We start from the raw sequence: 14,201 nt of genomic DNA, 5'->3' as shown, positions 1-14,201 counted from the left end.
CACAATATTAATAAAGAATAGCCAACACTGCTGATATTTATATGTTTATATGTTTATAAGTTTATATATGTAGAATAAGGTTTGAATTATTAATTTTAAGAACAAAAGGAATCAAAGCACTAGGTGACGCTCAGACAAAAGTATGTTTTTAAAGCTTAAACTTCTCACAGGCATGTAACTTGCATTTAGGATTCTTTAAGAAAACTTTATAGTTACAATTGGCAGGACCATAGTTATATTGTCAAGAAATGGCATCTCAGCCATTTTCCTAAGAAAATAAACAGATGATTCTTCTTCCATGCTTGCCAAAATAAGATTAATTCAGTTGTCACCATTTTAGTTATGTAGCATATAGTCTTAATTAATTACTATTTAAAATCTGTTCTTAAGTTAAGAGATTCATCTAAGGTGCAAAACTGAAAGATACAACAAGCTGTGGAAGTATGGAAAAGATATTGGAGACAGATTTCCTACCCTGATTAAAAAATGGTAAATTAAGAAAAAAAATCCATACTGGCATTTGACAAATGTGTCCCGAAAGGGTTCATTTTATAATCCCAGGAATTCCTGGACAAAAAGATACTGAGAAGAGAGATTTCATAAGACTTTTGAGTCTGAAATATTGTAACCAGCAAATGGGATGGCAAATATTCCTACCTCCTCTTTACAGTTTATCAAGAAGGTAGTATGACTGATAGCTATAAGAGTCAGAAGACAGACAATTACCACAAGGTAATGAATGGAAAGAAAATTTCTGCTGCAGCAGAGCAGCAGAACACTAATTTAACTATATCAAATATAAGGAGGCAATGACATGTCCATAGAAGTGTGACTCAACCCTCATTTTGAGTTTAGGCCAAGGGAAGACTTTCTTTGTTCCTCATCTCTCCCTACAGTGGCAGATGTCTGTGCTCCCCTCCTCCAGCCAAAGCATCTTGTATTACCTATCATTTGAAATAACATTTGTCAGACCAAGTACTCTGAATCACTACTGAAACTGAATATCCAATGTTCTTGCACAGACACAGTGGGACTGTCAATATTCATGGTAATTCTCCTAATGATAGACTCAATATAACGCTACAAACTTTGTACTACCTAAAAGCCAGTTCTGTCACAAGTTTGCCCAAGGTACTTATGGATCTCTATATGCAGTGTGGTAGAGTCAGAGGTTTGAACAGGGATTAGCAACCACCAGAACAGTGAATGCTGGCACAACAAAGGTGGGCAACAGAAAATGCCGAAAGGACACTGAAACTGTCTCCTGCAAGGCTAAAGTGCCCGTCTCAGGACTGCAGCTAAATGCTTTGATGAAACTGGTATCAGAGGTTAGAAAAGATTTTGATCACGTCAGTGCCTCGGTCAACACAGGACTGAAACGCCAAGCTCTCTTCCGAGAGCACAGAAGAGCTACAGCTTATGGAAGCTTGAACCCCCCATTTCTATAGGGGCCATAGCTCCCAGTCTGCAGGGGGATTTTGGGCGGTCTCTCTCCTTATTCTTGAATCAGGCTGCTATGCAGTCAGAAATACAATACACAAAAAGAGAAGCCAAAAAGGAACTCAGGTTGACTTTCAACTTCAAGGGCTGCCAGCTGATTTTGTGAGCCTGGGAGATTGTATACACCTTCATATACAAGTCTGACTGTATGGAGTAAATTAATCTCCTTGTATGAGTTCACTTTCTTTTTTGAACCCCCAGACGGCCTTAAAAATGTAAGAAGTGCCTGACTGGATTGGACCAATGGTCCATCTACCAGTGCGTTCTGTCTCCAACAGTGCCAGTTGGAACAGCTATTTTGGGAGAACATGAGTCTGGCCTCTTTCTGTGGTTCACTCCCCCTCTACTACTCCAGCATGTCTACTGTATTAAGGGTGATGGAGGACACATTCCTGCCCGGTACTTTTGCATCCATTTATGGACAAGTGGTCTCATGAATTTGTCTAAATGCTTTTGAACTGCTGATACCATCTGCTTCCACCACTTGGGAGCACAGGTGCTTAGGCATAAACTGCTTTCTGTTAACATGGATACCTAACTTCCATTTAAATGGCACTTATAATGCTTTTTTTATTAAAAAAAAAATAATAATCTGCCAAAGGGCTTGACCAAAAGCCCTTGCTGCAGAAAACAAAAAGGGAAATTGTTATAAAGTTTTCAACACCTTGTGACCATACCGGTTGCCTCTCAAATGGAGCTGAACATGTCATACATGATATCCACTTCTTTCATATTGTGCAATCAATGTTGTTGTGTATTTTAGAATTTTTCACAAAAACATTTAATAAGGGGGAATGTTCAGTAACCAGCTTCATTCCAGTAGTGAATTGTTAGAGGTCATGGCAGGGGGAAGACAGAAGAGCAACCCACCTCAGCCTACAAGGAGAAATGCCAGACCAGGGAGGGAACATGCTATTACAACTTCCTCCACAAAATCTCTGCTTGGGAAGCTCTGTGGAAGCAAAGCCACTGCTAGATAAATTATCTGTAAATGCAATGTGTAGCACTGAAACAGTTTTTCTACAGAAGTAGAAAAGGATCAAGAGAATCAATACTATTACATTGTAATTCATTCAATTAATTACATAACTGTGTGGAAAATGTTACTGAATCTTCATTTCAGAATAACTGATCAAGTAACAATAGTACCAGGACTTGAAAGTCTATCCTGAATTGTGCCCCAGAAATTGGCAAGGATCCTCCTGTTGCTTTTTATCTCTACATGTAAATTATACATTAAGCCTCTGTATTTATTCTACATCATTTAGTTTTAGTCCACTATTTGGTCTTTTCCTCCTACGAAATTAGTCGGACTAGGTTTATGTCCATAGTGTCTTACTGGGAAAAGCACGATTAAACTGTAGGGCAGCTATACATTATTAATTAATGCCTAGTTTTAAAATAAAACCTACTTGCTAGCTTGTACAATACTACTGGCTTGGTTTAAACCACAGATGTTCAATACATCACAGAAAATTTTAGCTGGAAATAAATATCCACCCAGCTTTCCCATTCTTAGATTTTTCCCTGTGAAACAGCTTTCCAGTCTATACTGGTAAGACTCCCTTTCCTCAGGAAGTTGTACTAATAATTTTCCAAAAATATTAGCAGGGGATCCATAGCAACTGTTGATATGACTCAAAATGATTTAAGAGCGATTTTAGCAACCTTCTGTTAAGATACACTGTATACAGCCTCCCCCACTTAGCAAAATCCCACAATATGGCAAGAAAGATTTGTATGTCTAAGAATAGCTACCTACACACATTTTTCAAGATGACTGAGCCATAATGATTTAAATCCTCCCTACCACAGTCTCAGCAAGATGTGCCTCCACAACACTACATCAATGTGGTCTGTTCAGAGTTTTGAATCTTTCTCCTTTTTTAAATCACACCATTAACATCCCTGACATTTTAGAAATAATGTTTATTGATTTTTCTGTTAACACTGCTATAAATTAAGTGATGTAATGGACAGGATTATTGAAGTACGATAAAGAATACGTCTTCCAGATTCTTAACTACATATCGAAAAAGAGCAGACTCTGGATTAATGTAGCAATAGTGCAGTTCTCTGCTGTTATTTGGGTAGTTTAGGTTTGGTTGACTACTTTTTAGATGACAGAATGGACATATAACAGAGATGATATTACAACTACCTGCTAAGTATCAAATGACAGAAGAAAAACACCTCATTCAGATGAAATTGAGAAATAAATGTTGAGAAGAAAACACACACAGGAGAATTCCTTATCACTTACTATTCTGAAACTTAAGATCAGTACTTTGTGGGACAGAGTTGCTAACTCATCCCTTTTTGTAGTAGAAGTGCTATTAGTAAATGGAAACAGCTTTATTAATTGTAGATGAGGACTCAAAAACGGGTTGAACAGTCTGCACCTGAAGATGCATGAACAATGCAGAAGGAAACTAGCAGAATCACCTTCAGTCCTAACTTGACCAGCATTGGTATCAACAGTCCACAGCTTTTTATTTTAAGGGTTATACAGGGTGAGCCTTTAAGCTAAGACCTGAAGCACTGTGGAGGATCTTTTAATAGACCACCACATAGACAACAATGATCTCCCATATTTAAGTATTTTTTCAAGGTTATAGAACAGCAGGAACACACCAAAGGAGAAATAAACATTGAAGAAGGGTGTATTTGCAGAGATCGCTATTTGTAAGTTAGACCATTAGGTTTATCTTTTCTGCAGTGCCATGAAGGAGAGGCTCGTGAAAAAGAAGTTTTATGAGAATACAGCGACAGAATAAAACAATCAATGCAACCACAGGAAACTTCTCATTCTTAAGAATCCTGAAGGTTTTTGCACCCTTCTGGAAGCAGAATTTCAGACTGGCAGAAGATCTGAGTTAATATAATCCCGAGGCTTAGATTTGCACTGTCCTCACAAACTGCCGCATTTACAGACGGTATGAGAATGCTCTGAATGTCTTTTTCTGGAGAGACAGCAAAGCGCTGAACAAGCAAAATGCTGATCTATTGCTGGCAGATCCAGAACCAAGGTATCACACATGAAACATGTCCAGTCCCGTGGCTGGGTGGAGTGCCCTGCACACACACCTCTAACTCCCATTTTGGTAATAGAAGTAACTGCGTCTGAACAGTTTTGGTTAAAAAGGGCGGGAGGGGGAGGGATATATGGATACATGTGCTCTGTAACTTCCATAATCCTTCAGAGTCCTGACTCACAGATTAGTTTTTTAGACTATTTCTGCAGGACCTTCAAGTCACCAAGCTTTCATTCTTGTTTTATTGGGCAGTTTTTCACCTGTTGAGCCTCCTGTAATAATGCAATTCGATTTCTATCCTTGGATGTTTGATTTTACATTCCATCATCGCTAAGTATTGATTAAGCCTTAGCACATATACTTGACTGTGTTTATGGCTTTGTTTCCTCAGGGGAAGGTCAGGCTTTATGACAACATCACACTGTTAAACTAAAACAAAATTTTTGGTGATACTTTGTACTGACTGTGATCAGGTTCATTCATCAGCTTTTAAAATCCTCTTGCTAGTTTGCTTCCACACAGGAAAAAAATAACTAAGACACGGACTTGCACAAGTGATGAGTCAAAAAGGGACCTGGGCACATATATTCAAGGGCTTGTATCTAAAATTCGTGAAATTATTACTCAGCTTCATCGTAGCCTTAGAAATGCATGTTTCTCAGAGTGTTGTCTCTCCCCACAGGAAAAAAAAAAAAACACATTTCTGTTGCTGGGCATGTGCATAAACAACTGCATCTTGAAAAGATGATCAGTTTATGGCCTATGCCCTGATATGAGTCCCAGAGCATGTCTGTGGCAGCAATGCAGGTAGCCTGTAGGCATTCACGCAGCATGCCTACCAAAGCAGGTCTTGCACAAAACGCATCAAAAAGAAAGATGAGTGAGCAGTTATACCCCACTCTACTCTACAAGCAAGTAGAGAACTTACCTGAGACACAAGAGATGTAGATTCAAATTTCTTTTCTGCTTGATTTAGAGTAAATCTCTTAACTTCCTAGGAGAGCAGTTCACCATTGACCTACATGGTATTCTGAAGTGGGAATGCTTTACTTTCCACTGTTGAAGTTGTTCTACTTTGTATACATTTTTATAAATACCCATCACGGCAAAGAAAGGATGAAAAATGACTAGTGCCTTCACCCATTTTCCAATCCAGTAAATATTCTACTATTTTAAAACAACTTTCAGAACGTGCCTGGGAAATAAATACGTCTCAGTTTATCTACTAATAGGTGATTGTATACATCACCAATCCAGTACCAGTTCACACTGGAGAAACCAATGACTCAACTGGATGTGGAGACTACACAGGTACTAGTAAGTACTGCAGGTACTTCAAAATAGGTTTGGAGCACCTAGCCACACCAGGATGAAAATTCATGCACTGCCAATGCCTATCCCATACCCATTCTAACAAAAAAGGGCTTCAGTCTTGAAGACTCTCATCTCAGCAACTTTTCACAGACAATGTTATCTTATAGCTGGAAAAAATGTAAACGTGGATCACTAAGACAGTGGAGCATCTCTGTTCAGTTTTTTAATTTACATTTTTACATAGTTCAATTATTATTTGAAATTTTGGGCATTAGACATACATTAAAACTTTCAAAGCAGTGTGTATATAGTATCTGATGAAGTTATTATGCTCTTAAATCTTCATGATTACCAGGCCATAATTTTGAAAAGCAGGTTTCTAAAAATTAGAGGAGAAAATCTGATATTCTCAGGTACTTATGGCCTCTGTATTTCCAACTTCTACGGCAAGGACCTAATACCACATAGTCTGAAGACAGAAGTTCTGGCTATAACCATATAGTCACTTTCTGCTGCTTCACATCTCCCATCCATCTTGGGAGAGATTTCCAAAATGATAAAAGACAAAATGTAGCCTTTACAGTTTAACTAAACTTTAGTTATCCTTGTTTTTTAAATTCCTGGTTGCTAAATCATGCGCTACCATGTGGTAAAATATGTTCACCTTTACAATCTGGAAGATTCCCCCCCTCCTTTGTTTCATTTCTATTCGCTACTCTCTGTTGTTTGTTTTTGAACCTTTTTCCTATTCTTGTGGTTTTTTCCTTTAAAATTGTCTCATCATTTAGCATTTGACCATGGCACTTTTGGACTGCTGCCAACTTAACTATGCCTCTGGTATATTATACCTGGTATTAATGTGGTGGCTCTGCTGTTCAGTTGCACAAAGAAGGACCATTATGTTTGAGCTGTTTTACACAATGCCACTATGTATTTACCTAAAACTGTACTGGACTTCTCTGCTGAATATCAGAGTACATGTGAGAGAAACATGTGTCTCTTTTGCTGCCATCCATTACCATGGTGACTTACTTCATCATTCTTCTGTCTAGACTTTTCTTCCCATTTACTGTAAATTTCTTTTAGCTGGATACATTTGCCCGAGGTTTTGAAGATTGTGTCTTCGTTTTGTTTTCCACTATTAATTGAAATCTCTCCAGAAGCCTTAGTGTTAATTTTTACATTCATCCTATTCGCAACTTCTCTCAGTCTGACATATCTGTCTTTTTCTTCCCCCGCCCCCTTCCAGACATCTAGATCTCTTATTTGCTCTTACAGCTGATGTATAACTGGCTTAATAAGTACTTTTAAAAAGCAACGCAGTCAGGGAAAAACACCAGGGCTGGCAGCCTGAGGAGCCCCAAAGGTTACCTAGCATGGTGGTATGAGGAACGCAGGGCTGGGATTCCATCCTAAGTCAAGCTGAACGGGAAAGTCCAACTGAGGGACAACTGAGGAAAGCTCTGTCTGTCTGCAGTTCAGGAAAGGCTACAAAGACTTGGAAGGGAGCTTCTTGTAAAGAGTACATTTCTAGCATCCATCAATTCAAAAAGGCGAACAGACATTCTTTTCTGCAGAATGTGTAGAGAGAAATAACTAATACAGGATACCCTCAAAAGCACCCACAAAGTTACAAGTAAACTATTCAGGAGACGGGCATGCAATGTCTGCAATCCCATTTCTGACTCTGTAAAAAGAAGCTAAAATCACAGTTGGCAACAGTTCTGAAATGCAACAGTAATCCATAAATACTCCTTAATTTTCCCGTCATTGCAGAATTAAGCTACTTCCAGCTCACACAGATCTTACCAGGTGTGCTAAATCGATGTCATTATAAGCCATCAGGAAATACCCACAGAGAGCCGTAGCAATATTTGGAAGTTTTGTTAAACAGCTGTGTGTTATAATTGATTTGTATTATTTAAAACAGCTAAAGCAAGTTATCACCGGATATAGAAAAGGGATGACTGAAGACTCCAGGGAGATTTAACTCAGAAGAAAGCCAATCATAGGAACTTCATTTGAGCATTTTAAGAATATTACTAGAGGAAGTGCAATTAAATCATCACCATTTATCAATTACCATTATAAAATACTATGCAACCTTATCATGTTAATTTATTTATGAGAAGGTAACTAGTTGACTTCAGCTTTTTGCAATAAAAATAATCTAGTCAGTAAAAATATTTGAAGACTTTCCACAATAATCAAAAGTAACTAAAAAAGTTCAAATTTTACCTAAAATTTGGTTTTGGCAATATAATTGTAATTTCCAGAAAGCTAAATTCTTAGGCAATGTCTCAGTTCCTGATCTCAGACACATTTTCCATAGAGAGTATAAGCCAAAATATAGTTGTATCAAAAATGTGTACAGGCATGGCACCCACATTTCATAAAATACATGGAATATAAATCCCAAATGACTAGTGTAAGATACTGGATCTGGGGAAAAAAGGCAGTATGACTTTCTTTTCCTAATCTGCCAACTATTGAATCAAAGTGCAAAATCAGCCCTACTTAAAAGTTAAGTAACATTATGTGTGGACAGTGGTAAGCTCAATTTTTCTCCCAGTGGTGGACTGCTTGTAGAATTTAAAATTTGTATCTGTTTTGGAGCAAAATCCTAAACCTTTTCTCTCTGCTGCTCATGTGTTCTGAGAGTTCAAGCCTGATTTGGTGAGCTTGCCCAGTGACTTGCATTATACGATCTGTGTCCCTGCAGGCAAAGCCTAACCCACATAACAAAATGGGTCAGCAGAAAAGCAGAAAGGGAAGAGAAAACTCTGTATTTCAATTCAGAACCCTGATTCATTTGAGGGAGAAAAATACTCTTTTTCTCGTAGACCTAACACTTGTTTTGATCTGAGGCTTGCAGGCTAGTGCTTACAGTATGTTTTTATTATCTTTCATAATTCCTTTGAGAATACTATGATTTCTACTGCTGGTTTGTATTTGGACTGGCATATGCATCTCTCAGTTTACAAGGGGAAGTGTTTGTTGCACCAGTGGTTGCTTGCCCTGAAAATACGATAGTGTTCACACTGCTAATTGTACTGGTGCTTTCCTCTGCTCTGATTCAGTTCCAGAGATGTACAGTTCCACAAACCATGCATTCCTTTGTCTTCTTATCACTTGACTGAATGACCATAAGCAAATGCACCCTCACTGCCTGGTGCCCTTCTGCTTTCATCTAAAATTAAAACTGTAGACCTCTTAAAACTGCTTTCCCGGAGGCTCTCTCTCGCAGACATGTGGGAAAGTACATTTCCAACCCAGGAATGCAGCTGGGGCCTTTGGACCAAGTTCAATACTGATGCAAAGCAGGCTAACCTCACTGAAGTCAGTGGAATTCAATGGCCTTGAGCCACAGGTACACAGTCTTCAGGGAGAAAGCGTACATACAAATGGCATAGAAAAAAGAAGTACAGTAATTCAAAATTATGTAGTGGGATTGCTGGACGATCTTAACTTCTCTGGCTTCTCCTACCTGCCAGCAGTTCCAGTATTATGATATCAGCCTGAGGTACAGTCTATATTACTCTAGGATAAACAGTTTAACTTAGTTTGTAATCTCCTTATTTAATGGAAAGTCACCTTGATGTTATGTTCAACAGTATTCTGCTGCTATAGCTTTGCTAATTTCTCCAAAATGTTTTTCCTTACATCTTAGTTTGTGTTTGTCACTGGACTCACATTGGCTGAGCCGCCTCTGGAGATGTGTCACAGAGACAACAGGTTCAGCTCTCCACACATTTTACCACCCATAAAACCTGTTTCTGCAAGCCTTTGTGTGTACATATCCCTAGTTATTAGATGCAGGACAGTTTTACTTTACTGTTCCTTAAGAGGCAAAAATAATCTCTAGGTGGGAGTGAGCTGGTTTTCCTTTTGGCTTCCACCACTCTGATTTTACACATTCCAAACATATTGTTTATGCTTTATTCTCAGCAGTACTGCATTATGATTTATTACCTATATAAAGCAGTAGGTTCTTGCAGTGCTTTGCAGACGAATAGAAAGAGACTGTGCTTTCTACAGAGGAGCTTGAATATGGCTTCAGGCCACAGTATAATGTGAGCGTAGAGAAGGCACACCACCTCTGGAGTGCACATAGCAGATTCCCCTGCACATTTTTGCAGGTGGGAATATGAACTATCCACAAGCTAGAACAGCTCAGCTGGGAAATACCAGAGATGTCAGCCCTAAAGGACACCTAGCACCTGACCACGGGGTTACTGGTCTCTGTCTACTAGGAATGCAAGAAGGTGGATGTAGTGAAGGCAAAGTTAATTCAATCCTCTGCCTCTCTATGTAGAAACAGTCACGATTTAGCTACAAATCTTAAACTTCAGCTATAAATTATAAAAGTTTACTGAAAAATCTGAAGTGCAATACTTTCTTGTGCAGAAAATCATCTGCTACCATATCATATTATTTTATTAAAACCTAATTTACTCATCTTCATTCTGCAGTAGACAAGTCAGGTAACAGTTTATTTAAAAGTGTGTATTACAAGAGTCTGTAAACTCACAACTGGAATTCAGACAAGCACAGCAAACATCAGAAAACCGATGCCTGTTAGGTTCTTGGGGAGCTATTATAATATAAATAATAGTCCATGGCTGCAAAAACATGAATGCTGCTTGTGTTCCCATGGTTGAGTACCATCTACAAACAGGCATCCTGTAATTAAATTGTATTAGTTGAATTCATAGAATCATGGAATCATTAAGGTTGGAAAAGACCTCTAAGATCATCGAGTCCAACCATCGACCCAACACCACCATGCCCACTAAACCATGTCCCTAAGCGCCTCATCTACACGTCTTTTAAATACTTCCAGGGATGGGGACTCAACCACTTCCCTGGGCAGCCTGTTCCAGTGCTTGACAACCCTTTCAGTAAAGAAATTAAGGAAGAAATTAAAGAAATTAATTTCAGAATAATTAAGGAAACACCTGTAGAACCCAGTTGAGGTTACATCCCTGTTGTGCCAGCTGCTGTGGTAAGAGACCTGTGTACCATGAAACAGGTAAAATCAAAAAGTCAATGAATGAAAGGGGAGGAAGAGAGGACACATTAGTATCTTTGCTGATAATAAAAAATTCACACCCGGAGAGTCTCTATTTTTTGTCCAAACTTGCACTGGAGGCCTGGAGCTGAGGGAAGAAACCAGAGCAACCAACTTAGCTCTGAACCATATCTCACTCTTCCTTGAACAAGTATGACTATTCTCAAGACAGCCATCATCACAAGTCTGGGAATGGCTGCTGAAATGACCTGGTGACTTTAAAACCACTTTAAATAAAAGTGATTTGGATAGCCTTAAAAGAAGGCAGTGATATCACAGTTTACTAATCTGCTTCCTCTTGTAAAACACAGCATTCATTAACTACTGATTCTTAAGGACATTAGTCAGCAATAACTTACTATTTGATTGAGAGATCAATTTTCTCTCCTTCAATCCTAAGGACTGCAAGTCTATTTAAAATTGAAAATTACACAGTCTATTTTGGTAATTTGATTAATACACAATTTGTGAAATGTTACACTAATATATTTTACTTACATAAATAAGTCTACTTTTGTATTGACCCAAATCCATGATTACTCAGAAGTTTTCAGGATTGGCTTTGGAAAAGTATTTTAAATGAGAGATACTGTCACATTAAGACTTACACAGTGAACACCTATATATCCTTCAAAATCCAGGACTAAAACTATTGTTGGTAACTGGCTCAGCACAGACTCAGTTAGACTTTTATATATTTTACTTGTGTCCAGGAGAGGAATAAGGCCATCAAGGATTCAGGCATATATTGCATTCATCAATTTTGTAAAGGACCAGTGGTCTCTCACCTGCTGTGTAATAGTGTCCCAGGGACCCTCCAGCAGACGAGCCTTGTAGCATGCATGAACACTTTTCCATATCTCATCCAGAGTTAAAGGTCTTCCATCTGTGAGGGGGGGGAAACAACCACACACAGTCAAAGCTCTTAAGCATGCTGTATCTTTAATACCGAATAGCAAAAGTAAATCTGAAAATACTGATTATCTGGAAGCAGATGGAGAAAATAACAGCAAAATGTGACTGAGCCCCTTCTGGCCCCATAACTCCAAAACAGCATTGCTCAAATCCTAACTGAAGGTGCATATAAAACTATCCTAAATTCCCTGTTCAGCTTTCTTCTCTGTCACCTGAGAGTAGTAACTTACTGTTCTGGTTGTAAGGCGTGAAGTTAAACTAGTTTTGTAAAACAATGCTTGGATAAGATAAATTTAAAACCACAAAATAATATCATGAACAGTTATCTCACATAAATAAAAACAATTCATAGTGAGAGAGTGGAAAAAATCCACGGAACAAAATTCCACAGACAAAAGTTTACTGCATTTTTGTAATCTACATGCCCATAATTTTTTCTTGAGCTGCATTTATATAGCATTGTTGCATCAGGTTTTTAGATGTAATGTTAGAATTATGCCAAGATATTAGTGTCAACCACTTAGAAAACAAGCATGTCAATTTTTCCTGAATATTTGTTTTTGGCAAACAGCAATAGAATATTTTGATATACTTTCAATAAGTAGCTTCATCTTGGCATTTATTAGGTGTCAGAAACCATTATCCTGTGATAAATAGTTTTATTCTACTGACATTTTCATGTCTGTAAAACGAACAAGATTTATTCACCCAATTAACATTTGAATGCCATGTTTAGATATGTTAAAACCAGCTGCCTGTTTTGGCAAACAGCAATAGAATATTTTGATATACTTTCAATAAGTAGCTTCATCTTGGCATTTATTAGGTGTCAGAAACCATTATCCTGTGATAAATAGTTTTATTCTACTGACATTTTCATGTCTGTAAAACGAACAAGATTTATTCACCCAATTAACATTTGAATGCCATGTTTAGATATGTTAAAACCAGCTGCCTACAGCCTCTGTTTTATCTTATTTTCTGCACATATTTATAAAAAAGCACCAAGTTCTGAACTTGTATAAGCACCATATAGCAGAAGCATGTGGCAAATAAAGTATCTGAGGGGGTAACAGCGTATTAACTATCTATACTATGCCATCCTCATGAAGGTGAGACTTGTTAGACCATCATGCCCTCTGTCTTATGACGGCAGATACCAGAGCTGTGCTGGAAACGGTCTAACATTTACTAAGAAATTTGTTGCAAGAGCATAAGTTAACTTTAGAAGGATGTATTCACGCTCAGATCATTTGTGTGCACATAATACAAGATGCCATGCATACTTGCAATTTTCTGTTTTCTGTTCAACCTGCAAAGACAATGCAGAGAAAGTCCAAATGTAAAATCTAGAACACACATTCTAATGCAAAATTTGATTTGCCACTCTAGATTTTGTTCTGTACACCTTTTTTTGTATCTGTGAATTTTATAGTAACACTTGAGCAAATTCAGATTGTACACATGGAATGGATTAGTCTGTTTCTAACCATTTTAATCTCATTTACAGAAACGATCAAATATTGTTGAAGCATTTATCATATGATAGTTAAAATTGAGTTTTGTCTTTACCTCATGGATTTTATTACTTCATGAATGAGAAGCAGTATGTCTTCCATCATATTTCAGTGTAGATTTATTTTCATTTCACAGAAAAATACAAATACATCCAAACTGAAAGTTTCACTTCACGTCGGAGTGAGATCACAGACAGTAAAATACTTAAATAGTTAATATAGAGTAATTGCAATGTTTCACATAGGAACAAAAATTGATCTGGGCATTCTGATTATGCACTTATATACTGAAATATGCTTGGATTTAAATTTCCCTACATTTTGAATTTGCTGCACTATTTTAATATATTTCACTAAGCTTTAAATGAGTTTGAATTAAGTGTGTTTTTTAAACTGAGTAAGCTTTCATACATGCTCCCAAGTATTGTGTTCCTGTAAATTCTTTTTTAACTGACTAGCTCAGAAGATGGAAGGCCAGATGCAGCAGGAAAGACTAAGTTATCAATACTTAAAATGGATGTGAGGTTCAGCTACATAGCTTGGAACTGCAAGACCCTTGCAAAAAGAGAGGGGGCAGATGGGCAGTTTCCCCATCCTCTTATGTGGGATGAAGACCTGGAAGTCTATCGAAAGAGTTTTCTCTCTCAATAAAATAAAATAAACAAAATAACTACACTAAGATCTTAAAATGATTGATAGAAGGACCCATTTCAGCTAATCTGGCTGGAGGCATGTTTTGTATTTTAAAACTCCTCAGTTTGCGTGGTCATCTGCTTAGGATGATGTTGTGGTTTAACCTCAGTTGGCAACTGAGCACCACACAGCCGCTCGCTCACTCCCCCCCCCCGG

At 37.8% G+C, this 14,201-nt stretch overlaps 1 protein-coding gene across 1 annotated transcript in view; it reads right to left on the bottom strand.

The window, feature by feature from the left end:
• The window catches only part of ATG10 (autophagy related 10), an 87,173-nt gene that overhangs the window by 14,311 nt on the left and 58,661 nt on the right, over nt 1-14,201 (bottom strand). The window contains exon 5 of the mRNA XM_009281590.2: nt 11,709-11,806. Coding sequence (XP_009279865.1) covers nt 11,709-11,806 — 98 coding nt within the window. The remainder of the gene's footprint in view (nt 1-11,708; nt 11,807-14,201) is intronic.

Source organism: Aptenodytes forsteri, unplaced genomic scaffold (assembly GCF_000699145.1).
Source record: "Aptenodytes forsteri isolate BGI_AS27 unplaced genomic scaffold, ASM69914v1 Scaffold116, whole genome shotgun sequence".
Taxonomy (NCBI): domain Eukaryota; kingdom Metazoa; phylum Chordata; class Aves; order Sphenisciformes; family Spheniscidae; genus Aptenodytes; species Aptenodytes forsteri.
Note: the sequence above shows the minus strand (reverse complement) of the source record. Positions and strands in the feature narration are given on the sequence as shown.